This window comes from Dipodomys ordii, unplaced genomic scaffold (assembly GCF_000151885.1).
Source record: "Dipodomys ordii isolate 6190 unplaced genomic scaffold, Dord_2.0 Scaffold65, whole genome shotgun sequence".
Lineage (NCBI taxonomy): Eukaryota > Metazoa > Chordata > Mammalia > Rodentia > Heteromyidae > Dipodomys > Dipodomys ordii.
In genome coordinates this window covers 6124302-6151966 of record NW_012267281.1, presented here as the reverse complement: position 1 = coordinate 6151966, position 27665 = coordinate 6124302, and the positions used below count along the sequence as shown (strand labels likewise).

At 38.8% G+C, this 27665-nt stretch overlaps 2 protein-coding genes across 2 annotated transcripts in view; one reads left to right on the top strand and one right to left on the bottom strand.

The window, feature by feature from the left end:
- Positions 1–9295, bottom strand: part of Gpr183 (G protein-coupled receptor 183) — a 14807-nt gene extending 5512 nt beyond the window's left edge. Inside the window, exon 1 of the mRNA XM_013022994.1 lies at positions 9198–9295. The gene's annotated coding sequence lies outside the window, so the exon portion shown is untranslated. The remainder of the gene's footprint in view (positions 1–9197) is intronic.
- The window catches only part of Ubac2 (UBA domain containing 2), a 133644-nt gene that overhangs the window by 69660 nt on the left and 36319 nt on the right, over positions 1–27665 (top strand). Inside the window, exons 5-6 of the mRNA XM_013022995.1 lie at positions 14539–14662; positions 18469–18516. Of these exons, the coding sequence (XP_012878449.1) occupies positions 14539–14662; positions 18469–18516 (172 nt within the window). The remainder of the gene's footprint in view (positions 1–14538; positions 14663–18468; positions 18517–27665) is intronic.

Here is a 27665-nt window from a genome sequence, read left to right as displayed (position 1 = left end):
ACGACCAGACCCAAAAAAAAAAAAATCAACTTAAAATTGTGAGGAGTATTTCAAACAAGTTCATGGGAAATGACTTTAAAATAAGTGCCAGAGGGAGATAAACCTGATAGTAGATGAAGAATCCTTTCTGTGAGTAATTTACTTTTGTACAGAATAGGAAAGTCACCTAATTGTAAGACTTAGAGATGAAGGTGCCGTTGCTTGACAGCTGGCCTCATAATGACGTGGTCTCGGAACATTTCAAATGTGAGAATGTTTAATATAGTGCTAATTATAAGAATGAAGATTTGCCAATAGTTTGATGTCCTTGAATTCATTAACATCTTGCTTAACTATCTTACAGTATAGCAACACGTAGGACACTGTACAGCCACTAAGAGACAACACAGAAGCCTATTTCTTCATTATTTTTTTAAACTAATTTATTGTTGTTATAAAGATGATGTACAAAAGGGTTACAGTTACGTGGGTAAAGAGTACATTTCTTTTTGGACAGTGTTGCCCTTTCCCTAACTCTCTCCCAGTTTTACCCTCCTATCCCCACCCACAAGTTGTATAGCTCATTTTCAACATAGTGTCTAGTGAGGGTGTGCTACATTTGGTCACCCTTTGTCCCTCCATTTTTGTAAAGCCTGTTTCTTGTTCAGGAAATAGGTGACATTCTACTTTAGGGGAGGGAAAACAAACACACATACACACCTACCTCTCTGTGGATCTCATATGTGCCCAAACATAATATACTGTATTATTACTTCTACACAAGCAATTTGAAAACTTCATCAATATAGTCTTTTCTTTTGCCGGTCATGGACTTGAACTCTGGGCCTGGGCACTGTCCCTGAGCTCTTCAGCTCAATGCTAGCGCTCTACCACTTGAGCCACAGCACCACTTCCAGTTTTTTCTGCTTATGTGGTGCTGAGGAATTGAACCCAGGGCTTCATGCATGCAAGGTAAACACTGTACCAAAGAGCCACCTTCCCAGCCCCTATAATCTAATTTTTAACATAGAACATGAATAGACTGCATGGGTAAGTAGCTAATTGTTTTTAATCTAAGGAAGGATTTTTTTTCCCATTTATCTCTTTCTGCAAAAACCTTGTTTTCTGCTTACTTTTCAGTCTACCTTTCAGTATTCTTTATTCACATTTGTGCACCTTTCTTTAAATCATGTTATGTGGGAAACTCATAGTTAATGTGCAAACTACATTTTTTTGAGGTGTGTGTGTGTGTGTGTGTGTGTGTGTGTGTCCGTCCGTCCGTCCGTCCGTCCGTCCAGGGGCTTGAACTCAGGATCTTAGCACTATCCCTGAGCTTTTTTGTTCAAGGCTGGCCTCTACCACTTGAGCTGCAACTCCACTTGTAGCTTTTTGGTGGTTAACTGGAGATAACAGTCTAATGGACTGTCTGCTCTGGCTGGCTTTGACCTGTAATCAGCTTCCTGAGTAGATAAGATTACAGATGTGAGCCATTAACTCCTGACACAAGCTATATTTTGTTACTGGGTTTTACCTGCTTTCCAGGTGAAGAGCCAAGGTTTTGAGAGGTTAAAGGTCATGCTAACCTCTTCTCTGTGATGTTGTCACAACTGTTTTGTATGCCCTTGAAGAATTGAGAGTTAATGGTTCCAAAATACAGATACCACAGGCACATGGCCCAGCCTTTCCTGAGCAGATGACAGGAGGAGTTCTTCCTCCAGCAGAAGTGCCCTCCCAGTATTTAGCCAGCCCTGTGGAAAAACTTTTGGGGTGGGGGTGGGTAGTTCTAACTGATTACTATCATGCCAGAACCAGGCAAAGAAAGTGTTGTCAGAATATAGACATGTGCATGAGATGAGGCAGAAATGGGCTTATGTAAAGGAGATCGGGCATAGTTTTGAAATTTGGGATATTTGGTAAACCCCTCAAGGGCTAATTTCATAAGGTAATTGTAGTTGTCTTTTTAATTTTAGTTCTTGCTTTTGTCTTTATCCTTTGACTAATGTTTTAGTTTTATAATCTCCAAGTTAAGCGAAATCTTATTGTATCCTTGACTATTGTCATTGCTCTCTTCTGTCAGCCAATTATAATCTTCCCTCAGCAATACAGTTTATTCCTTTCTTTAAACGTCCTATGGATTACTTCCCTGGAGCTTGAATTAATACCATTCTGTTATTAGCAAACATTGCTTTTAGTGTCTCTATGTGTTAGACTCTAGGAGTACAGAAATGACAACTTTACCTGTAACACAGCCTGGAAATGACAGATAAATATATGTGTACAAGGCTAGTGAGTACTCTCCTGTATTTTTTTTTTCTGTCCTGTATTCTTTACTGTGCTTCTTCTCTACATACCAATACACTGCTTGTTGTTTGCCATACAGTTTGTCTGTATCATACTCTGGATTGCAAAGGCATTTGCAATCATTTTCAAATATAATTAATCATTTTCAAATATAATTTTATATTCTAAATACTTTGCTGTTGTTACTAGACAGCAGCTTCTGAAATGTTACATGTATATATATTTATACACATATGTACAGTTAAACTAGTACATAGTACATATGTACAGTTAAACTAGTACCTAGAGAGTAGCTCAAAGAAATTTGTGTTCTAAATTTTTTTTCCCTTGGAATACTAATATTGATAAGAATTATAGTTCCTGCCATGTGCCAGTGGTTCACACCTGTAATCCTAGCTACTCAGGAGGCTGAGATCTGAGGATCATGGTTGGAAGCAAACCCAGGCAGAAAAGTCCATGAGACTCTTAACCTCCAATAAACTACTCATAAAAAGTCAGAAGGGGTGCCGTGGCTCAAGTAGTAGAGAGCTAGCCTTGAGCACAAAATAGCTCAGGGAACAGCACCCACGCTCTGAGTTCAAGACCCAGGATGGGGAGGGGGAGGGATGGGGGCCTGCAGGGGAAATAATTATACTTTCCTCATAATGTTTTAGTGAAAAGAGGTACTTGGTCCTTATATTATCCTTGTGTTCCACACCCTAAGGGGCTGGAATCTAGAAGGTGATCTTTTCTGTACGGGCATATTTAGTAACTGGGAGGCAAGAAATCAGGTACTTATTCAGGTTTGACCTGAGGAACAGGTGTGGCTGGCCTCCAGAAGACCTGTTCCTCCTGAAAATGAACTTCCTAGAAGTAATCTGTGCCATTTTCTTAGTTTATTGGTAAGTAAAGGAGATCCTTTTTATATCTCTGTTAATGTGTAAAGCAATTCATTTCTTTCTTAGTAAAATATCTTACAAAGTATTTTTTCTTATGTTCTTTTATTTTCAGTTTCTTTAAATTAAGTAGTTGTGCAAAATAGTTTCAATTTAACATCCTTGTGTTCATGAAAGTAGGTCTGTATTTATGTTTTTGCAAATTTTATTCATTACTAATAGAGTTACCCACATGTCTTAAGATTTCTCATTTTTGAGTAACCGGACGTGTTGACATGAACTGGCAGGTTTTTTTCTAGCCACAGAGAAAAAAAAATAAAGGACACCCCCCAAAAAAAAACCCATCTATCAGTATTTAAGAAAATTATCTTAAAGCTCCATTGTGAAAACATTTAACCTCAGAACCAACTTGAAAGCACATGACTTTTCAAAGGGTACCCATAACTTCTACTATCCTAATTTACTTGCTGGGATAATTAAGGTATTCTTTTTGCAATTTACGGCAGAAACAGAACAAAACTATCACCACATTCAAAGATTTAGTGCATACTAGAATACCAGCTTTTGGTTTTATCTTTAAGATTCATGAAATGTCACCATTACTTCCTAATACTTTAATAACCCTCAACACCTCAAATGAAAAGGAACTGCTGCTAGCATTTATTATTATTATTATTTGGTCGGTCGTGGGGCTTGAACTCTGGGCTTGGGTGCTGTCCCTGCGCTCTTCTGCTCAAGGCGAGCACTCTACCGCTTGAACCACAGCGCCACTTCCGATTTTCTAGTGGTTTATTGGAGAAAAGAGCCTCCTGCCCAGCCTGGCTTTGAACCACGATCCTCAGATCTAAGCCTCCTCAGTAGCTAGGATTACAGGCGTGAGCCACCGATACCCGGCTTATTATTATTATTATCATTATGTCTTTAGCAGTGACTTTAAAGAGTCAAGAAAAATGGTTACTGATCAGAGTGACTCCTGTCAGTTTACGCAGAGAGGTGGCCTTACTCACAGTGCCTATTCTGGCATGCACCAAAGAGGAAGTTCCAAGAGCATGTTTTCAGAAATAACTAGTGGAGCCACCAAAGTATGTGCACATAGATATAACAATTATAGTATTTTTGTGAAGTTATGAATGTTGTTGGACTCTATTCTTTCCCTGTTTACTTGTCCTGTGGCTATTTTCTTGAAGAAAGGTAGGATTGAGGGAAAATGAGGAGAAATGAAGTCATTGTGAAGGGAGGGGAATGGAGGCATAAAACTATGGTGGTTAGGTTAGAGTCTTACTAAGGAAATGCAGATCAACACGGATGTATCCAGACAGTAGTTGAAGCTGTTTTTGGTTCCCTTGACAACAAACATGCCCCATGGAAGGAAGAAATCATTACATTTCCTCTGATTACCAAAGTTTGTAAGCATTTGTCAAACATTTATAAAAGGCTTCCTTTTTCTTGTTCAAATGGGACATCCGAGTTTGGTCCAGTGTCACACAAACCAAGTCCTAGCATTTGATCAATGATTGTGGTCACCTCCATTGAGTTGACTAAACAGTTGTCCCCAAGATGCAGGATGTGCTGTTGGCCCATAAAATGGGAGATGGGAACATGAATTCCTGATTATGACTGCACAGTGCAGCCCCCTGTCACTTCATGGTAAGGTTAGATTGTCTGTTCTAGTGCCACTAATTTACTAATAGTATCTGACCCATGACCTAGTTAAATAAATCTGTGTATACTATAGTATGTTGTTTTTCCTGCATGACCATCTTTGAGTCCTAAATTGATAGTCTGTCCTTCAACATTTTCTCACTGATCTATGTCCTCCTAGAAAACCACCTGTAGCAGAGTGTGTGTAATTCTTAGTGGAGCCAACGTTGGTCATCCTGTCTGAGGGGAGCTTGTTTTCTCTGGTTTGTGGAAGGAAATGTGATAAACTGAGGGGGCGAAATAAGCAGCCTTCCCAAGGTGTCATTAGTCGGTGACACTGCTGCTGACCCTATGAGAGCTGATTTAAAACATCCTGCAGTAGTCTATGGAAGAGCAGTTGACAGGACAGAGAACTCTTTGAAGATAGAACAAAGAAGTGTTCACTAGACTGCAGTTTGTCCTTTGCCTCTTCCAGTGTCTTGACCCCAGTGGGCACTCAGTGAAGACCAGCTTCAACAGCACACACTGCCCATTGGAATTGATAGAAAGTGAAAGTTGCCATGGAGTGAGATTATTTGGTTAAACACCTGCACATTTAAGATTGTACATATTCTAGCTATTTTTTCTTCCTTCTTTTCTGGTTATTCCTTGTGTGGCTTTGGGGCAGGTTTAATACTGACTAGGAAGGTCTGAAAGTTATCAGACATGAAGATGATGTAGTGTAGAAGAACTGTTCGAAATTTTTAACAACCCCACTGTGATGCTCATTACCGAATAAAGAAGACAGATACTGTATTTCCATGTGGCATACTTTGTAGGATCCTGTGTCAGGAGCATTAACTGTATAACAGAAAAGGCTTTTATAGGTGTGAGTCTCCTCACTGAATCTAAATGTCCCTAGAAATAATATGACCTTTTCTCATTGAAGTTCAAGGGAGTTTCCAGTTTGATCTGTTATCTCATTGAAAATAGGAACATTAAATCTCCTTGTTTTCAGGTAAAGTGAATTCCAGGTGAATTCAGACATTTGCCCAGCAGGCTCCAAGTGAGGGTTCATACAGTGGCCAGGGCTTCATTCTTCAGTTAGCTGGCCTAGGCCTCTAGCCTTCTCAATCCTGTGCTTACTTCTGCATTGTCTCTCTGTCTGCTCCCAGTGCCTTGCCTGACTGCTTCCTTCCTTGCATTTCTCCCTCCCTTCTCTTTTCAGGAGCCATAGCAGTACCTTCAGAGCCCTGCAGCTGGTGTCCATTGGCCCTGGCAAAATGAAAGCTTTTGACCACAGCTTCCTTGCTTGGTAGTGGGCTTTGCTCCTTTTTCATTTTGCTTGCTGGACAGCTTCTCCCTCATACCCAGGATCCAGCCATATTAAACTGTGTAATCTTTGGAGTTGTGTATTTCTTCACACATCTGTGCCCATTAACACTCTTCTCTCCTTGCCCCTGTTTTGCATTCTTAGCTCCTTCATTCCATTAAAACTTTCTTGGAAACCAGATGCTCTGAAAACTTTCCTGGTCTCCACTCTCCTGCTTTCTCCTCTACCCTGCCCCAGGAAGGCAGGATGGGCTGTTTGCTGGGGAGCATGGGAAACCATGTTGTTGAGGTCACTGTGCTTCTGTACTGAGGTGGAGATGACTGAGAATTGATAGTCAGTAGATGTGCATTAGTAAAGGAGTAGCCAAATATCAGCCCATGTGATCCTCATTGAAAGATTTTGTGTTAGACATAGGAAAGCCCTTGATGAATAGGTGACTTGTACTATTTAGTGCAGCATGTGTGTTCCAACCACTGTCTGAGCATCCTACCTGTGCTCTTCCAGCAGTCCATTTACAGATGGTGGAACTGAGGCACAGATCCCTCAAGTGACTGGCCTTAACATGCCTGTAAAGTGTCAGGGTTCAAAACCCTAGCCTTTTGACTCCAGAAATGACATTTAGTATGGTGTGTTTTGCCCCTACTTCTATTTCCAGCATGATCTGATCGAATGGATAGACAACCAGTGGAGTAGGAAAGCATCTCAAAACCTTAACATAGATCAACTCATTTTTTTTTTTTAACAAGAAAGTTGAGAAGGGTTAGGGAAAGAAGGAGATAGGTGGATTTAAATGAAGGCCTTTGGGCTGGGCAGTGGATCATGCCTATAATCCCAGCAGGTTGAAAGGTAGAGATCAGAAGGATTACAGTTCAAGGCAAGCCTGGAGAAAACAGACCCTCCGTCTCAACAAACAGCAGTGGTGTGTAGTTCACATCTGTTGTCCCAGCTGTTTGGGCGGCATAAGTAGGAAGATTGTAGTCCCAGGGCTGGCCAAGGTAAAACATGACCCCTATCTGAAAAATAGCCTAAAGTAAGAGAAGCTGGAGGCGTGGCCTAGGTGGTAAGCGACCGTTCAGCCAGATAAATTCATCTATTACTTCATAGCATATTTGAAAGTAATGATAGATTTCAGAAATGAGTTTAGAACGTACTCCTTTTAACAGTATTTAATACAATTTCAGTAGAAGGAATTAGATGAATACCTGATACAGCTTTTATGCTGTTCAGTTATTTTCATACTGCTTTTGGGTAACTTCATATAATTAACAAGATTTAAAAAAAAATTCTCAATGAGCCTCAAGCTTCATAAGAATTTAAATTCCTCCTAAGTGTGCACACAATGTTCACACATTATCTCCTCTTGCCTGGGAGCTGAGGGTTGTGCAGACTTCTTGGGAAGACACTGCCTGGCCTTGGCCCATGCCACCCTCTAGGGCCTCACCATGCCAGAGCAAAGTCTCCCTGGAAACTCTCCATTTATTAGGTGGCAAAGGCCCTTCTAGATGGCAGCATGCTAAAAGACAACAACTTTGTCTCTTAACGTTTTACTCCCATCTGACCTGTACTAGGTGTGATCCATAAGGCTCCTCATGGCTGAATTAGTGTTTATTCCACTAACTAACTGGCTGCTGTACAGATACACTCAAGGCAGCCTGCCAGAGGCAACTTAAAGAAGGAATTTTCACCACAGCCACCCACGTAACATATGAATTTGTGAGTGAAAATGCTTCAAGGAACCATGTGCTCTTGCAGTTTTGGGTTCAAAAAGAACAATTAAACCTCAGAGAGAAACATGCTGTGAAAGAAAGTGTAGATGTCCCACCACCCACAGACCCAGATCTTTATGTAAAATACTCCAGAAAAGAATAATCTTCAAATAAGGAGAAATAATGATAGGGGTACAGAAACTGCCTGTTGGCTTCACCCTCAGCAGATGAATGGTGGGATGGGAGTATGGTAGATAACAATTAGCACTTACTGTGAGAGCAGTGTCACAGGACTTGGCAGAAATATTTGTCCCCATTTACAAAGAAACAACCAAAGCCAGAGATGTGCAGCAATTTGCACGAGACTGAACACCTTGTAAATAATGGTTCAAGTCTCATGGGGATGAGATCAGTTCTCTGGTATACTGAGGGACAGCAAATAACGATAATACTTATCCAAACAATAGCCGAACCCTACGCCCTTTTTTAGAGGAAATCTCCTCATGGCTTATAATATCTATTACCTCCATTTCAACCCGGATATAAATTCTAACAAATCACTGCATATAATTTTCTGTTTGAGAATTGTTTTCTTTTTAGAAAAGAAGCTGTAGGAAGCACACAGAATTTTGTTTAGCTTTACTGATAATCAAATAAATACAAACTAAACAACAGATTATTTTTTTATTTATCCAAATGGTTGCTATATCAAAGTTATCTTAACTTCTGAGATATGACAAAGCTCAGACACATACTCTGTTAGGTGGGGGAGTAAATTAATAAAATCAGTTTTTGTAAACTAAAAATACTATTTACTAGAGATTTTCAAAATATACCCTTTGCCTCAGGAATTCTATTACTGGCATTCCATCCTGAGAAATAATCTTAAGTATAGAAAAGATTCTAGTACATAGATACATAGTCAGTGAAATGTAATTACTTATTTTGAATTATGCATATAAAATACGTTCCCATTTATGAATAGTCTGTTTTAAGAAACCTTCCTATCCCTTCAGATTAAAGTATTGACTTTTTTTGCTAATTTATTCTTAATTTTTATTTTTTTAATTTATTCTTGATTTCCTAAATTTATTCTTGTTTTTGTCATTCTAAATTTACTCAAAAAGAGTACAAAAAGGGAGTCCAATTTTTGGCAGTAATTTTTCTGCCATGACCCATCGTGGTTTTCACCTGACTTAACAGTAGCTAATTAAAATTGCCAATAATCAAGAGGATCCAAAGTATATTTATGTAATTTTTGTTAAGTATATTTATAGCTGGTCATCTAGTCAATTCTTTTCCTTTATCTTTTACCTTTAAACTTAAGCTCTCAAAGCTTTTCTTAAAAGAATTTACTGAAAAAGCAAAGTGTCTAGTACTTACACACCAGCGGCTTCTGAGGGCCTCTGTAGCAGCAGTCAGTATTTGCCCAAACTGAAGCAAGTTAAGTGTGGCATGTTGCTTTAAGAGACTGTGCTGACATCCTTTTATGGTGGCGCTTTTTTTCCTGTCACCCTGTGACAGGGCAAGAGTACTAATCAGTTAGCTTCACATATGCGTGTGTGTACTTTTTTTGAAATGGGAAGTGAGATTTTTTTCTGATACTAACCTTTTTTCTTTTTTAAAGACAGCTATCCAAAAGCCCCTTGGAATTTATGAATTGTTGATATCTATGGAACTTTATAAATTTTTCTATAAAGATTTAAGCATAAAAAATAAACCTCAGGCATAAAAACAAAGAATCATACGTTACTGACAGTTTTATATTGATATTCTGCAATTTTTCTATAAAGATTTAAGCATAAAAAATAAACATCAGGCATAAAAACAAAGAATCATACGTTACTGACAGTTTTATATTAATATTCTGCTTAAAAGCTTGGATTTTAAAATGTTTTAAAGAAAAGTATGTCAACTTTGACAATACCCTCTGCCTGGAAACTTAGTATCAAGCATGCTCTCTAAATCTTGTCATCAGATAAAGAAATGGGTTTCTGTGGTGAGTGGGAGCAGAGCAGTCCTTGTCAGGAGACCCAGGTTAGTTGTTGCTTTCAGGCAGAGACCAGATGACTGAATCAGTACTGTGTGGACAGGACAATGGTGAGGGTGGCTGAAGGGAACAATTATAGATTAAGTCCAGCCTCTTGCATACAGAATAAGAGTCTCGCTGCTCACCTCATGGCTTTAGTTGATTCAGTTTAAGCCCACAGTGTAATATGGCCAAATGCAATTTGTTTGTAGGGAAAATTACTATAAATATAGTGCTTAGAATAAGAGGTGATATTTGCTCTTACCCAGTACTGATCTGGCCTTTATTAGTCCGTTCTGACTGTTGCATTTTAAGCTGGTGTCGAAGCCTTAGGCTGTGCCTGGAGTGGTAAGGAACCTGGAGAGCTGATCTTATGAGAGAGATTGCATATGCTGAGGCTTTGTAGGTATGTGATAATTTCCGTCAAGCGTCTGGAAGTAAGAAGAAGTTATAGAGAAAACTTTCAGCCTAAAAGATGAAAATCCTCAAAAGTTGAAATTAATGAGGCAGGCATAGTAGTGCATACCTATAACCCCAATATTCCAGAAACAGGTTTTTCATTAGTTCAAGGTCAGCCTGGGCTATTACATACTACAGCAAGAACTTATTTCAAACCAAACAAACAAAAAAGGGGGGTGGTAGAATTTTTAAGTAGAATATGCTATTTCTTATTGAGATGCTGTGTAAGTTGTTTGATGATTTTTGAATGACCAAAGAATGAATCACTTGATAAGGAATTTGTAGCTCTATGACCCCAGAAGCCTTTTGCTCCAGAATTCTGTAAAATTGGCCTTGTGGATTTATCCTCAGGGTGTTACTAAGCTCTAAAGTGCTGAGGAGCTACAGAAGGAACCTGTCAAACGGGAGCACAAACCAGCTGAAGTCTTGGGGTCTCTCCTCTACTGTCTGAAAAATAAGGTATTGAACTAAATGCTCTCTAGGGTAATTCCTGGTACAATAATTCTATGAAGGGAAAATACAAAGATTTTATGATTTTGGTAGGTAAACATGGCATTGAGGACTGTAGCTCAGAGTAGAGAACACTGGTCTAGCATGCAGAAGGTCTGCAGTTCAAGCCCAACACTTCAAACAAACCAACAAAATCATAAACTAATGGTATTGAAAGATTTTCAGCTTCTCAAAAGGCCAAACTATTGCTTTTTCTTCTAGTTATAGTTATTATTAAGTAAAGCATTGCTGTATAATGCAAGACTCATATTGTTAAAGCCTCTATTCTGTCTGGCCTCTATTCTAATCTTTTTTTCTGTATAAAGTAGTCATGTATATAAAGAAGATGAGGAGACTTGCAAGTACTGTTGAAGTTTTATGTGAGTTAGTTTCATGGTGCACAAACATTTCTTCTGTTGTAATTGTATTATGAAAGTGCAGTAATTGCCCTTTACTGTCAAAAAAGTGAGATGGACTTGTGGTCAAGCATTTCCATTATTTGTTCTGTCAAATATATCATGAGAACATAATAGGCACTTGCCAGGCACTAGTGGCTCATGCCTGTAATCCTAGCTACTCAGGAGGCTAAGATATGAGGATGGTGGTTCAAGCCAGCCCAGGCAGGAAAGTCTGAAATTCTTATCTTCAGTTTACTACCAGAAAACTAAAAGTGGTAGAGTGCTAGCCTTGAGCTGAAGAGCTCTGGGATAGTGTCCAGAATTCAAACCCCATGACTGACCAATAATAATAATAATAGGCACTGAAAACTAGAAATGATCTTAGTTAAAATATGAATGGACTCTATAACTTTTATTTTTTTCTTTTTTGCTTAAGATAGACTTTCAGAAGTTAGCTATTTACTGTAAGACAAAGGTCAAACTGATTATCATTGGCCATAGGAAGAAGAAATGTTGCCATAATATAAGGAAAAGAGTCATTAGTCATTGACTAATACCATTGTGTTTTGGTGCAGTCTGTGTGTATAGAAATAGTAACAAAATTTCTATAAAACACCCCAGATATTTCTGGTCTAAAATGTGTGCTTTTGCATTATGTGTATATGTGGTCTGCTATTTAGTCATCATGTACAGTTATATACTGATGAATAACTTTTAAGGAACTTTTAAACTTCTAATGATGTAGAAGATGTAAAATTTCTGTGGCCATACAAATTCTTGTTCTCATTTTTTGAATTTATGTTGAAATATAACTTCAAGTAAGAACTCTGTCTCAGGTTATTAAGAATGACATCACTTTTTGTATATTATTGATAAATGTAGACAGAAGAACTGCTGTGAATTAAGAACCTCAATTTGTATTCTATGGAAAAGCAGCTCTATAGCAACTGGCTAACCAAAGCAGGGTTTTATTATTACCAATAGTTCACCGGGTCCTATTTTGAGTATCTGTGGAACACTATTTGCTAATCGTACTTTAAAACCATAGAACAAAAAAAGGAACTTTAAAAACAAAAGACAAACTCTATTGTTTGAATCCAGCATTTTAAAGGACAGTTCATTTGTGCTGCAAGTATTTATTGACCACTTACCTAATCTATGCCACTTCTGGAGTGAAGATATGATAACATATAAAATATACCTAAATCCACATCATTCACTTTTTATTCTACCTGGGGAAAGAGATGACTAACAAATGAATCATGAGATAAATTAGAAGATGATTGATGGTATGGAGAAAGATGGGCAATAAGGGAGACAGAATATTGAGTGGGTTGGGGCTGTGGAGTAGATGTGTTTTGTGTATGTCTGTGTTGGTATGTATATATGTATATGTAAACATGTGAGGAGTGGTCAGGGTAAGACTGCTCTGATAAGGTGCTATTCTACAGGGGACAAGCAGGTTGAGGATGATGGGTTCAGGCCTTGTAATCTTTATAATGACTTTGACCTCTGAGGCAGGAAGTCATTGGAGGATTTTAAGCTAACTTGTGCTTTTCAATAAAAAGAAACACAGCTGTTTAATCAACTGTGTTTGGGTTTAGAGTTGGAAAAAATGAGCTCTCTTGTATAGTACATAGAAACTACTGTTAGTTTTTTTTTTAATCTAACACATATGGAGTATGGATTATGTGAAAGAGTCTTCCTTAGGCACTAAGGAATGCTAAAGATGGGTATATCTTAAGTGCTTTCCTTATTAATAATCTTATTGGAGTTCTGGAAACTTTCATAGAGTTAATTAAAATGTGAGTCATGGCTGGGCATGGAGGTACACACCTGTACCAGGAAGCTAAGGCAGGAGGATCATGATTTATAGGCCAGCAGTAGCTAAATGGTAAGACCCTGCATCAAAATGCAAAATAGATCCCATGATTGTTGAGTGAACTCCTAAGTTGTGCCAACTGTTGTGCTGATGCTGAAGCTAAGGCAGTGGATCTGCTGCACTCCATTTCTTTTAAGCTGTTTTGTGTGTTCAGAGAAGAGGATGGACACATGAAGAATCAATCACTGATTAGCACAGTAGTCATCCCCATTCCTGCCATGCTCCCATTCTGAAAGTTAGTTGTATTTTTCACACTTCTGTGTATCCAGTTTTGACTAATACATCTCAGAGGAGAGTTGAGCACTGCCATGAAGGAAAAGGAGGAATGTTTTATGTTGGGAAAATAACACATGTCTGTGTATAAAGGAGCATAAAAGTGGAGGGCAGGTGAAAGAGACAGACAGACCGGGAGGGAGGGACAGACAATGACACAGAGATATTAGGAAGAAGAAGAGAGAGTTAGTGAGAGAATACTTTGTGTATGATGAACTAGATTCAGAAAGAGAGAGGAAGACAATTATAAAATGGTGTAGGTTTTTGCTACTTTCTAGTCATATTTAAATTTTACCTTTGAACCTGTGGAAGAAATGGTCCTGTGATTGAATGAGATAGTCAGTCAGCTGTCTACTAGCACAGGGCCTGGAACCAAGCAGGGAAGATACCTTGTTATAGAGAATACAGGTAACCGTTAGGAGATCAACTTAGAAAGAAGCGAAAATGCTAAAAGGACTTATGTGACTTCTGAGTAAGTCCTGTTGAAAGCATCAAGTCGAGTTTTGGAGTCAGGAAGAGAGGCTGGCAGGCAGATACTATTAGGACTTATTTCATTTTTCTAGTTAAAGCCATAGAAGGGATTGACATTATCCAAAGAGAAGCTAAAGAGCAAGAAGAAAAAGAAACTGTAAAGGAGTCCCTACCCCATTCCAAAAAAGAAAGAAGTAGGAAAGTGGTGTGAGCTGTTGATGGGAACCAGCAAGAAAAAGAGTTCAAGACAAAAGGAGGAAGGAATGTAATGAAGGGAGATCGGTGTCCATTGTGGTGATAGACTGGTCAGGGGCTAAAGACTTCGAGATTTGACCATGAAGAACTCTTAACATTTGTTGCTTCTGGTTTGCCTCTGTCTGACATTAGATTTGAAGTCATTCTTGAAAATTAAACATAGCATCCATTTTACATTTTCTCACAATGCTTCACTATTAATTAGTAGTTGAAACAGTTCTCTGCAATGGCTTGGGAAGGGTCAAAAATAGGTGGACTTTCGATCAACTATTCATATATATATATATAGACACATATATACTTATGAGTTATTTTGCACATGATGCATGTTTGAAAACTTACTTGTATATCTAAGACATTGCATTCAGACTGAAATAAATTATAATTAATATTACTTCAAATATCCATCTACATTGGTATTTTAAATTCAGTCATACTACAGTGATTTTTCTTTATTTGTTTGCATAGCTTGGCACCTGTGTTTGCTCTGTTTGTACCATTTTACTGCTCCATACCAAGAGTCCAAGTGGCACAAATTCTGGGCCCGTTGTCCATCACAAACAAGACATTGATTTATATTTTGGGACTGCAGGTACAGTATACATTTTACATTCACATTTGTTTAACTTTCTTTTTATTTTTTCTTTTGTTTTTCTCTTGTTTGATCTCCTTGAAAACAATATTTTTTCCCATGAGTTTGGCTTCATGATCTGTATCAGATGTTCAGAGGAAGTGCTATAGAACAAGAACATCAAGGTGTAGAAGGTACTAGAATACTTTCATAGCCTTTAGAAATCTGATAAGACCTTTCACTGTAATTTGTATCAGTGGAAAGTGTTTTCATTTAATTACACAATTGTAAGTATATTTTAAGAATCGTAGTTTGAAGTGGGAACAAGAGAGAACAGTGGAAAGTGGAAAATTAATGTTGAAGTTAATTTATTGAATCATAAGTAAAGCTTGAAGAAGCCCAATGTGTTTTGCTCATTTATCCTTCTGTGTTTTTATCCACATGATGGCATCACTATTTGCTAATAGATATGCTGTGTAGACATCTGACTTACTGTCAGATTTTAAACTCAAACTTGAAAAAGTGATCTTCAATGTAAAGCTCCCTGACACATTTTTGGGACCTGTGCTAGAAAACACATATAATGTTCTGTTTTCTGTCACTACTATCTATCATTCTTTTACACTCACAGCTTTTGATGTAAGATTTTATTCTATGGCTCCCTATTACTCAATGTGTAGCGTGGCCCTTTGATCCACTAATTAATACTCATAACATTCCTTATCCCACACATATAAACCAAGTAAAAGTATCACTGTAAATGCCCTCCTCCCTCCCCTTTTCACCTTTATTATTTCCTCTCACTTCTCTAGTCTGATGCCTTATCAGTGGCTTATCTGAGGCCAGTATTTCCTTCCCACTTTACAACCCTTTCTCATAAGTTATATAGTCCTCATCTCTCAACCCCCACACCATGAGGTAAGGTTCCAGTTCTGACCTGACTTTCTCTGTGAGTTAGATGTGGGTCAAGTCCTAGGGCCCCCCAGAACCTCTTGTTAACCAGTTCCAACTCTAGAGTTAGGTAGCATAATAGAGGATGAAGACGTTGTTTTATTCATTATGGGAGTAGGAATTCAGTGTAGCATATGGAAAGTCTTCACATCAAGTAGATTTGGGAACTTGGTTACTTAGTCTGATAGTTATTTGTTTTGCTTTCTACTTTTCCTGAGCTCCAGTCTTCCCACCTGTAAAATGAGGATCATAATATCTACATTACAGTGTTATTTTAAGGGCCAGAGATTGTAACACAGGGCATTTTTAGTGTACTCTGAACAGATGAGAGCATCCAACTCAATAGGATCTTATCTTTAATGTATTATTATTTTCAGCAAAGCAAAGTAAGTAATAATGTTCATCTCTTGGGAGAAAAAGGGATATAATTGGATAAGGAGATACTGCCTAGTCTTTCACAAGAGCCTTTGTATTTAATGCTATTTCAGCAGTATTTTACAACCTAGTGATCCTTCTCAGCTCTGATCAAAGGCAGAAATGTAGCTGCAAATACCACAAGTGGTTTCTCAAAGTAATATAAATTCTTGATATTGTCCTAATAGTCCCAATAACTTCATGAAGTAGAAACCAGTATCAGAAGGTAGGAGTGGAGTTGCCTCATTGGCTTCTTGATAAAATCTAGTCCTTAGCATGAATGGCATCCAGGGTTCTTCTCACCTATCCAGCACCAGTTCTAGCTTTTCCCCACCTTGAAGTGAGTGTGGCTAATATTTCCAGCATCTCCCTGCCTTGGTCCCCTCTGAGCCCTGTTTCTGTTCCTTTCTTTCTCCCTATCACAACCACTTGAAGTCAGGGACAGTGAGTGTATGAGGAGTGAGTAGCTTTAATCATTACCAGAAGAGTCAAAATGCCTGTTAGGGAACATGTACACATTCGGTGGCTATGTCCTGGGCTCGGAACTGTGGAAGATGAAGTGGAAGGCGTGGTTCTTGTCCTTGAGAAGTCTAACAGTGAGGAAAACTCACATCCTTTCAAAATCTAAGCTGGCACAGTTTGCACTACATGTGCAGTATGCTGAGGGACATGGAGGCCAAAAGCATTTAGTGTTTACTCCCATGTTCTTTTTTATGTGTATGGGACACAGCAGGGTGGGGAGCATGTGTCCGTGGGCAGTGCAGCTCCACCTCCCATAGTTATTTGGCCCAGGGCAAATTGTATAGGCAATCAGTCTACTCACCAGTGAAATAGAGTTCCTAGAATATCTCTCATTGAGTATTTAGGAGGTTTGTGTGTGAAAAGCCTTGAAAGGAATGACTGGCTAGTAGAGAGTGATGTAGCTTATTTCCCTTTTTGTTATTAAGAGAACTGCATGTGGGTGCCAGTAGTTCAAGCTTGTAATCCTAGCTACTCAGGAGGCTGAGATCTGAGGATCACAGTTCAAAACCAGCCCAGGCAGCAAAGTCTGTGAGACTTCTCACCAGTTAACCACCAGAAAACTGGATGAGTTGTAGCTCAAACTGCTGTAGAGTACTAGCCTTGAGTGAAAAAGCTCAAGGACAGTGTCCAGGACCTCAGTTCAAGCCCCACAATGGACAGAGAGAGAGAGAGAACTACAGAAATTATTTGTCTGTATAATCATCATCCTTGTTATTATGAGAGTCATTTGTACTAAGCAAACCTCACACCAGTGAAAGATTGGGTAAAAAGTGGCAGCCACAGCTTCCTTTCCCTCCTCCTTGGCCTCTCTTACCTTTTGTGTCTGTTTCCTTTTGTGCATCCATGTTAAATGTGCAAAACTTTGAAGTTTCCAGTTAGCATAGTGTTACCTATAAACCAGGACTGTTGCTCATCAGTACTGTACTTCTTCCTCTGTAGTCCTAAGTCCTGAAACTCAATCTAAACTCCTAAAAATAAGCAAACACTAGACAGTATATCATCTCATTCTCCAAGGGACACTTTGAAACATCTTAGGATTTTTTTGAACCCTGAGCATAACTTTTAGGTGTAAATGATGTGGAAAACAAGTAAACAGATGTCACAGATCTTATTCAGATTACTTAGTCACTAATTAACTTTGCTTTTATTAGCTCACTCTTCCTTGAGTGAACTAGAATGAGGATATTAATAATTAAGAAGAATATCAATAGTCGGGTGCCACTGGCTCACACCTGTAATCCTAGCTTCTCAGGACACTGAGATCTGAGAATCACAGTTCAAAGCCAGCCTAGGAAAGGAAAGTCCATGAGACTCTTTATCTACAGTTAACCACCAGAAAACTAGAGGTGGTAGAGCACTAGCCTTGAGTGAAAGAGCTCAGGGACAGCACCCAGAACCTGAGGTCACAACCCAGGAACAACTATAAAAAAGAAGAATATCATTGTGTATGGACCTGTATGCCAACAAATTTGGAGTAGAAATGATAAGAAATCAAAATGAGAAACTTGTTAAACAAATATCATAGGGCACTAATTGACACCAAACATTGATGATGACCACATATTTTTACTTTGTTAATTCTAAAAATTTATTTATTTATAGCTTTTTACCTTTAAGACAATCCCATTTGTAAATAAGAATATATTTGAATTTCACTTATTTGTCTTTGTAGGAGGGGAGCAGTTCAACGAATTTGTTTTCAACCATAAAAAGTCTAATGTCTTAAATACATATATGTATATATATTGTATTTAATAATATATATTATTTTCTTTTAAATAGAATTGATACTTAATTTTATATTTGCTTATAATCTTTATTAAGGCATGTCCAATTAATACTTAATACAAGTGATCATTACTGTATAGTTTATAAAATTACATATACTATGATTAACAGTTGAATTTTATTTTTAGTTATCTTTTTTTTTCCTTTTTTAGCTTTTCACCTCTGGTTCCTACATATGGATTGTAGCCATAAGTGGACTTGTAAGTGTGATTTTTTTCCCCCTCTTGTCCTTCAATTCCTTCTCTCTTCTGAAAAAACATTAAGAAAAACGTCACACTTAAATTGTGGGTTGTCTCTTATCTCCGACATTCTTTTAATCATATCAAATCTAGCTCCATGCTACTTCCTTCAAGATGAAAAAAGGCCAGTTATATGGAAAATCAAACACAAAGGGAGGCAAATTTGTCTCTATTTTTAAAGTAACTTTGATAAAAGTTTTAGCTGAGGTTTTTGGTCACTGTTGTTTTTAAATTATTTAATCTAATTCATAGTCAGAAAGAGATGACAGAAAATGAAGAAGTTGAGCCTAGTAAAAATAAGAAGAGCTGTTGTCTACTTGTTTTGTAAAGAGACACTGTCGTGTGAGGGAATAAAATGAGAAGAACTGGAAAGTCAGGTGGGTTGGAACAGACAGAAGACTCATCGGGTTTGTGGCCACAGAGTGAGGAAGCCAAAAGGATTCTAAGCCCTCATTCTATGTGCTGGAATTTCCTCTCTCCCATGCCCATACTGCTTTGTTATACTTCAGTAATAAGCATTTGCCTTAAATCCTTTTGAAAGTAGTTTTAAAGAAATTCAGGCTAGGCACTAGTGGCTCAATGTATATAATCCTAGAGCTACTCAGGAGGCTGAGATGTGAGGATTGAGGTTCAAAGCCAGCCCACCAGGAAAGTCTGTGAGACTTTTATCTCCCAACACCAAGGTAGAGGTGTGGCTCAAATGCTAGAGCCCCAGTGTTGAGTAAAAAAGCTATGATACAGCACCCTGAGTTCAAGCTCTAAGTCTGATATAGGAAAGAGAGACATTGGCAGAGATGAGAGAGGGGGTTGGGATAAGGGTGGGGAGAAAGAAATGAAAGAAATCTAGGTCAAGAGGATGAGATTGATCTTATTCTTCAGACTTGAATATATGAACCCTTAAATTTATTGTAACCCTTAAATAAATTATATCTTAATGTATTTTATTTCTTTCTTAGGAAAGACTAAGAAAATACAGAATGGCTTTATAGGAATATATATATGTATGTATATGTGTATATATATGTATATATGTGTATATATGTATACACATATATATAAAATCAAAGGGAACACTTGGAAATAATGGTGTATCATCCCAACACAGACCTTTTAAATAAGTGACCACTGTTTCCCCAGTGATTACCAGGCCCATATTGTAAGGCCTTACAGGTCACCTGAGCCATCTTTAATTCTTAAGACTGTAGTGGCTTTGGGACATCTTAGGGTCAGTTTGACTCTCCCAGGCACAGTCGCCAAGCTTTCCTCTGTGTTAGTTCATCATCATCCACTACTGGTGACTGACAATGATTACCCAGCTTTTGGCCCTCAATCTGAAGCACCTGGCTTTGACATTGAGAGCCGCATGTACTCTTTCTTCCACATTGTATTTTGTCTTCACCACAATGCTCTTGAGTCCTCTTTTGGATATTTTCCTAAGCCATTCATGATTTTGAGATCTACCTCTTGAATATTATTCTATTGTGTTGGTTTTCTTTTGATTCATGTATTCTCAATATCAATCCCCTTCTTTAATAATTTATGCAACTCATTTGCTTTAAAATATCTCATTTTCTTTCTTCTGTTTTCAGACACCTGTTTGTAAATTAAGTGCTCTTTGTCACCTTAAGAAAGTTTCATTTTGTGGCATTAGTGCTCTAGAATTGGAGGATACATAGTGTCTTCTCTTTTTTTGTAGTGTTTTTAGAACCTAAAATATGCTTGCAGTGGTCACAGGCTTTCTTAGAAAGTATCTTAACAGATAGTAGGTGACTGTTTTAACTGTTTTAAAGGAATTAGCTACTAAAGGATTTTAGAGGTTTCAAAGGTGTTAATAGGATTGTGCTTTTTGAAACATCATTCTAAGATGACTTCTCATTTTAAGGAATCCCACTAATAATAAACATCCCTGTACCAACTGAATTTTTCCTTCTACCGCATTGACTCAGCCAAAGTTATTGTCCTCCTATTATGATAAAGAATTTAATATATCTTCATGTTGGTCTTTATTCTATCATAGTTAGATGACCCTGTTTATTTAATATTGTTGATAGCTGAGCTAGGAAGGTGGCTTAGTGGCAGAGCGCTTGCCTAGCATGCATGAAGTCCTGAGTTCAATTCCTCAGTATCACATAAGCAGAAAAAAAACAGAAGTGGCACTGTGGCTCAAGGGTAGAATGCTAGCCTTGAGCAAAAGAAGCTGCAGGACAGTGCTTAGACCCTGAGTTCAAGCCCCATGACTGGCAAAAAAAAAAAAAAAAATTATTGATAGCGTTGATGATCATAGATGCTTTTCCTTCATGCTATATACCATAAATGTTGGTACTTATATTTTGGATTTAATACCTTATCTCTGATTTTATCAAGAAAATCTGCATTTTATGAACTATTTCATATGACATGTATAATGATAATTATAAAAGAGAATATTAAAATTATTTATGAGCCAGACATGTGGTATACATCCATAATCCCATCCTTCTAGAGGCTAAATCAAGAAAGTAAGGAGGATTATGAATTTGAGGCCAGCCTAGGCTACATAGCAGACTCAAAGCCAAGCCTGAGTTACATGCAAGACACTGTCTTTAAAAAGAAAAAAAAGCTGGGCGCCGGTGGCTCACACCTGTAATCCTAGCTACTTAGGAATCACGGTTCAAAGCCAGCCAGGGCAAGAAAGTCGGTAAGATTCTTATCTCCAATAAAACCAGGAGAAAACCAGAAGTGGCACCGTGCTCAAGTGTAGAGCTCTAGCCTTGAGCTAAAGAGCTAAGGGACAGCGCCAAGGCCCAGAGTTCAAGCCCCATAACCAAAAAAGAAAAAAAGAAAAAAAAAAGCCAGGCCCCAGTGTCTCATGCCTATAATCCTAGCTACTTAGGCAGCTAAGATCTAAGGTGGTGGTTCAGAACCAGCCCAGGTAAGAAAACCTGTGAGACTCTTATCTCCAATAAACTACAAAAAAAAAAAAAAAAGCCAGAATTGGAGCTACAGCTCAAGTGATAAAGCACTAGCTTTGAGCAAGCCTGAGTTTAAGCCCTCAATCCAAGAGACAGACACACACACAAATGCACGCAAGCACTCCTACACGCAAAAAATATGAATATCAAGTTTAGATCACTGACTATAGGATTAAAGTCTGAGACTGACAAAGCCATGGTTGGCTAATGGAGATGTCTCTTGCTCAATGTAATTTCTCTTCCCATATAGATCAACTAACTTCCTTTTTTTGAGGAGTGGGATATACTGGAGATTAAACTTAGTGCCTTACACTTAATTAAACTTGTCAGGCCAGGTACTCTGCTTGAGCCATACTTCCAGGCTGTTTTTTGTCTTTTTTGCTAAATAAAATGCTAAACAATGAAATTCATACTACCAAAAAGAAATAAATGTACAGTTTGCAGTGTTGTGGGGTAATGTTACAAAACCTTTTGGTGAAGGTCCACATTTAGGTATTGAAACCAGTAGTTCACCAAACATACTGTGTGTGTTAAGAAAGTAATATTATTTCACTCTAGAAATTATGTTTTTTCAGTAGTTTGCTCGTCTTGAGCTGAACAGCTGACGGATAGCGCCCAGAGTTCAAGCCCCACGACCGACCAAAAAAAGAAAGAAAGAAATTATATGTTTTATGAAAGAAGGAACTTTGTGAAAAAGATATTTGTATAAATCATAAGTCATAGCCAGGTACTGGTGGCTCACGCCTATAATCCTAGCTACTCAGGAGGCTGAGATCTGAGGATCGCAGTTCAAAGTCAGCCTGGGCAGGAAAGTCTGTGAGACTCTTATCTCCAATTAACCACCAGAAAACCAGAAGTGGCACTGTAGCTCAAGTGGTAGATAGAACACTTGCCTTGAGCTGAAGAGCTGAGGGCCAGTACCCAGGTCCCTGACAGAAGGGGAAAAACAAAGTGTGTGTGTGTGTGTGTGTGTGTGTGTGTGTGTCAGTCATTTGTTATCTACTGTCATAAAAACAAAAAAAATGTGCTTTTCTAGAAAACTGACACTTTCTTAAGAGTAGTTATTGTTTTTCTTTCAAATAGGTTAGTTTTAAATCTCCCATCTTGTCATGATTATAGGTGTCTCTGAGCTTTAAAATATCCCCGTGATTAACAGAGAAGGTTGATAGTTAACATCAATGTAGTATTTTACCAGCAGGAGCCCTTTTCTGTCACCAGCTATGTCACACAGAAGAATAAGGACTGAATAAGGGCTGAAATAAGAGAAAAAGAAGGAATTAGTTTGTCTTCATGGCTGTCCCTCTTCAGTTCCACTTGGTGACCTGTCAAAGATCCCACTCCTGGAATCATATCTAGGAAGTTGGCAAGCATTCAGTTTTGCTAGCTTACTTCCATACTCCCATGTATCATATTAGCACTATTGTGTTCATTTGCTCTTCTGAATGCTTGGTGGAAGACTGAAAAATTGAGGCTACTTTTTATGTTCAAATTCTACTAATTTTGTTACCCATTGGCACTTTCTTAAAGAAAGCATTGCTTAGTTGTTGGTTTTATTTAAATTCTTTTGTGGTTTTGCTGAGAGCCTTGGAACCATCTGTGTCCCAGTACTTCTTCATTTTCTGCAGTTTGTGAATCATAGTAATGAGTCATTACCACTAGGATATACCCTGATTTTCAAAACCTGAATCTGGCTCCTGATCTGATTCTGCCATGATTAAAACAGAAAGAGCCTTGCCAATTTTCTCATTTTTTCAGCTCACATATTTGTCATTATTTGGTCCTCTTTCAAGCTATTTCAGAGCAAATTAACAGATGGACCCGTATTTCTCAGTTTCTCAGCTTTCCTGCTTCAACATGTCTCTGTCTCTGCCTTTGTTGCATACTCTGTACAGTACATCAGACATCTATTATCTTCTTATCAAGCAACTTTAGTGTGGAAAAAAATCTGTTCTTCTCAGTAAGATTAGAAATGTAAATCAACAGAATATTATTTAGGACCTTCAGTGTGGTCTGAGTTGAGATTGTCTTCTATGAGCAGTGAGAATCTTTAAAGCTTGTCAAACAAACATACTTCAGATAGTGCCAGATTGTACAAGTCTTACTGGGCTTTACAAGATAGGTGGGAGAGAAGATGGCCATCTAGGAGTCAGAATGGCTCATCTGTGGCCCATGATTTATCTTTATCTCATCTCTCTACTATAGGTGTGTGTTTGTGTGTGTGTGTGTGTGTGTGTTGGAGCTCAGGACCTAAGCACAGTCCCTGAGCTTTTATGTTCAAGGCTAGCATTCTAACATTTGCCACTTGAGCCACAGCTACACTTCCAGCTTTTTAGTGGAGATAAGAATCTTATGGACTTCACTTCCTGAGCTGGCTTCAAACCATGGTTCTCAGATCTCAGCTTCCTGAGTGGCTAGGATTACAGGTGTGAGCCAGCAGCACCTGCCTTCTCCTCTGTAATTTAAAAGGCAAAAAATAAATACTGTTTTTTTTAAATTATTTTTAGAATTTCAAAAGCCAGTGTTTAATTTAAAATGACTTGTTTTATATGCCAGCAATACAAAGTGTTGCATTGGTACCACCAAAACCAAAGGAATTGGTTAGTCCAGTGCATCTTTTCTCTGTTTTCCATTCCTGAGCCTTTAGTGAAACATAATAAGGAATTAGTTAGTCCAATGCATCTTTTCTCTGTTTTCCATTCCTGAGCCTTTAGTGGAACATAATTGAGATCAAATTCTGGTTCTGTACAGTCCAGGTTTAAAGTAGTGGCAATCTTTGGTGGTAACAAGCCAGTGTGGTAAAAGCTGCCTCCACTGCCCCTGCAGCTCCCAGCAGGTGTCCCATGGCTCCCTTCCTTGAGGAAACAGCAAGGGCATATGCATGGTCTTTAAAGAGACGCTTAATGGCTTGGTTTTCAGCAGCATCTCCCAATGGGGTGGAAGGAGCATGTGCGTTGATATAGGAAATCTCTTCCTGCATCTTTTATAGCAGCAGACATTCATCTTAAGGCACTGTCTCCGTCAGGATCAGCGGCAGTTATATGACCAGCATCACCTGAAAGTCCATAGCCGAGAACTTCTGCATAGATCCGAGCCTTCCTTTGAACAGCATGTTCATGTTCTTCTAGCACCAACACAGCAGCACCTTCTCCCATTACAAAACCATCTCTCTTTGGATGAAATGGTCGACAAGCCAACTTAGGGTCTGAGTTTGTACTCAGAGCCCGGGCCCTCCGGATTTTGGATGTTTGCATAGTTCCAAGAAACCTTTTATGTCTTGTTTTTCTTTGGCATGATCTTGAAAATAGATGAGTGCTTGTAATATTTAGGAGATTCTGTAAGCAGTTTGACAGCATGGTTGAAATTCAGATAGCCAGAAACATATTCCTATGCCAACAACATCCTGAAGTGCAGGATCCTGAGGATGGGCAGGTAGGCGCAGCTCCAGGATGGCCGTGGTCCAGGGGTGGGTGAGAGGCGTCTGGGCTGGGGTACGGGGGGGGTTGGTGGGTGGAGAAAGTTCACTAAATACTGTTTTATAATAACTCTGAGACACTGAAAGAGCATAATCTACTTTGGTGATATCAGCTTCCTTTGGAGTAGGTTTTGGCCCCTTGACTTGCTTTCTGACTTAGGATAGGGTATCTGTGCCCCCTGTGCCTTTCCTGGCATATACATGTCTTTCTCTCTATACTTCCTTTTTTTTATTTACCCTTTTTTCCCTAGATTTCTTCTCCAAACTGACCTATCTGGGTACAGGGTAACAAGCCAAATAACTCTTCTGCTACTCGAGACCTTCAGTTAAACTTTAGGAAGGTAGATGATTCTTTATCAGTTCCTTGAAAATAAAATCCAGAGAAATGCAAGAGAAATCCAGACTAGATCAAGCTGTGAGGTTGGTTGGGCTTGGGAAAGACAGTGGAGAAGCAGACGATCAGGAGTTCCTTAGAGGGCACTTTCACTCTTTTATATAGCAGTTGGGATCCCAGCATGAATTAAGTAGTTGTGGGTTCATTGTGTAGCACACACTCACACCTACCTTTATGTTGACCTTTTCCTACTCTCTCCATCTTCCCTCTCTTTTCCACCCTTTTCTAACCTAACCTCAGGCAGCCTGGACCCACTGGAAGAAAAATCATTTATATTCTGCCTTATAGCAGTGGCAGCTTTGCAGCTTAGTCAGGAGCTCATGGATGATGTGTTATTAGATAGAAAGGTGCAATCTGGTAGACATGTGATTGTATATGTGTGTATGCCAGTCCTGGGGCTTGAACTCAGAGCCTGGGTGCTGTCCCTGACCTTTCTTGCTCAAGGATAGCACTCTACCACTTGAGCCACAGTTCCACTTCCGGCTTTTTTGCCGGTTTTTATTGGAGATTAGAGTCTTGCAGACATTTCTTGCCCAAGCTGGCTTTGAACCACAATCTCCAGATCTCAGTCTCCTGAGGCCATGAGCCACCAGCACCCAGTTAGACATGTGATTTTTAAATTCTCATGTAGAATATATAAAATTATGTTTATGTCTTGAAAAGCTGGCAAACAGAAGAGTGTTATAAATATAGCCATTGGCCAGGCGTGGTAGTATACACCTGTGAATTCCAGCTACTCAGAAAGCTGAGTTCAGGAGAATTTGCAATTTGAGACCAACTAGCAAGATCTCATCTCAAGTAAACTGGGTATGTGATACATATATTTGGTCTTTGCTACCTAGTCAGAAAAGTCCTCAGTTTCCATCTCCACAGATATAATGGCACACACGTATAAACTCAACAATGACAGGAAGCCTAAAGTAGGCAGATCATAGCCTGGGTGAGAATCAAAACCCTGTCTCAGAAATACCAGTGAAAAATAGGGCTGGGTATGTTTCAAGTCTTAGGCTAGCCTAGCAAACACACACACACACACACACACACACACACACACACACACACGATTTATTTTTTCCTTTGTTTTTAGGCCCCCCCATATGTCTCAAGTCTTAGGCTAGCCTAACAAACACACACACACACGATTTATTTTTTCCTTTGTTTTTAGGCCCCCCCCCCCCGTATGTCTCAAGTCTTAGGCTAGCCTAGCAAACACACACACACACACGCGATTTATTTTTTCTTTTGTTTTTAGGCCCCCCCACCATTCTGGCTTTCTTGCAAAGCCTATTCAGACTACTCCTTCGGGGGACCTTCCCCCTGCCCACTTCCATTTGAGCACCTGCAGATGTTTACCTTCCAGACATTGTGTGCTGTCTAAGGCTCCTGAGCAGAGCTTTGGAAGCACAGCTTGTTTTCTGTAACAAATACGTGGTTCTTACTCTGCACTGGGACTTACGGTAGATGACATTATTTATTCAGATGTTTTTGTTCATGTAAGCATGTTTGGGCTCCACATTTGATTCTGTTCCCTTTGTCGTGAAAAAAAAAAAAAAGCCTGGGTCAGAGAGAGGCTGCTCCTGGACAGCCCAGAATGAAGAAGACACCTGCAGCCAACACATAACATGGGCAAGAAATAAATATTTATTACAAGCTACGGAAATTTGGTGTCCACAGTGTAGCTGCTAAAAAAAAAAAACAAACTCTTCTAAGCACCTTATCAATATTATCTTAGTCTTCATAAAAACTTGATATAGATGTTTTTATAGATGAAGAAACTGAGGCACAGAGAAATTAAAAGCTAAATTAATCTGGAAGTTACACAAGCTGGTAGGTAGTAAAGAGAGGAGTCAGGTGGAAGTGGTGTAGCTTTAGTGTATGTGTCAACCACATGCAGTTTCTTTTGTATTCCTGCTTTCATCTTCATATCCCCTCTTCTAACAGAATGTTGAATTTCAAGTCTTGACTTTAAGCTTTTCTGAGTAATCCTTTTCTTCATTTCTCTCACCCCTGCCCTCCTTCCTCCTTTTCCCCTTTCCTTTTTCTTTCACTAGTACCAAGATCTGAACTCAGGACCATTCCCTACCTCAGCTCTATCACTTGGGCTACACCTCCAGCTAATTATTTGGGAGATGGAGTCTTCTGCAGGATGGCTTTGAACCACAATGTTCCAAATCTTAACTTCTTAAGTAGCTAGTATTACAAGCATGAGACACCACTGGCTGATACCTTGTCATTTTTATATGTACACACACACACACACACACATACATTTTGTAGTATGAATATGTAACAT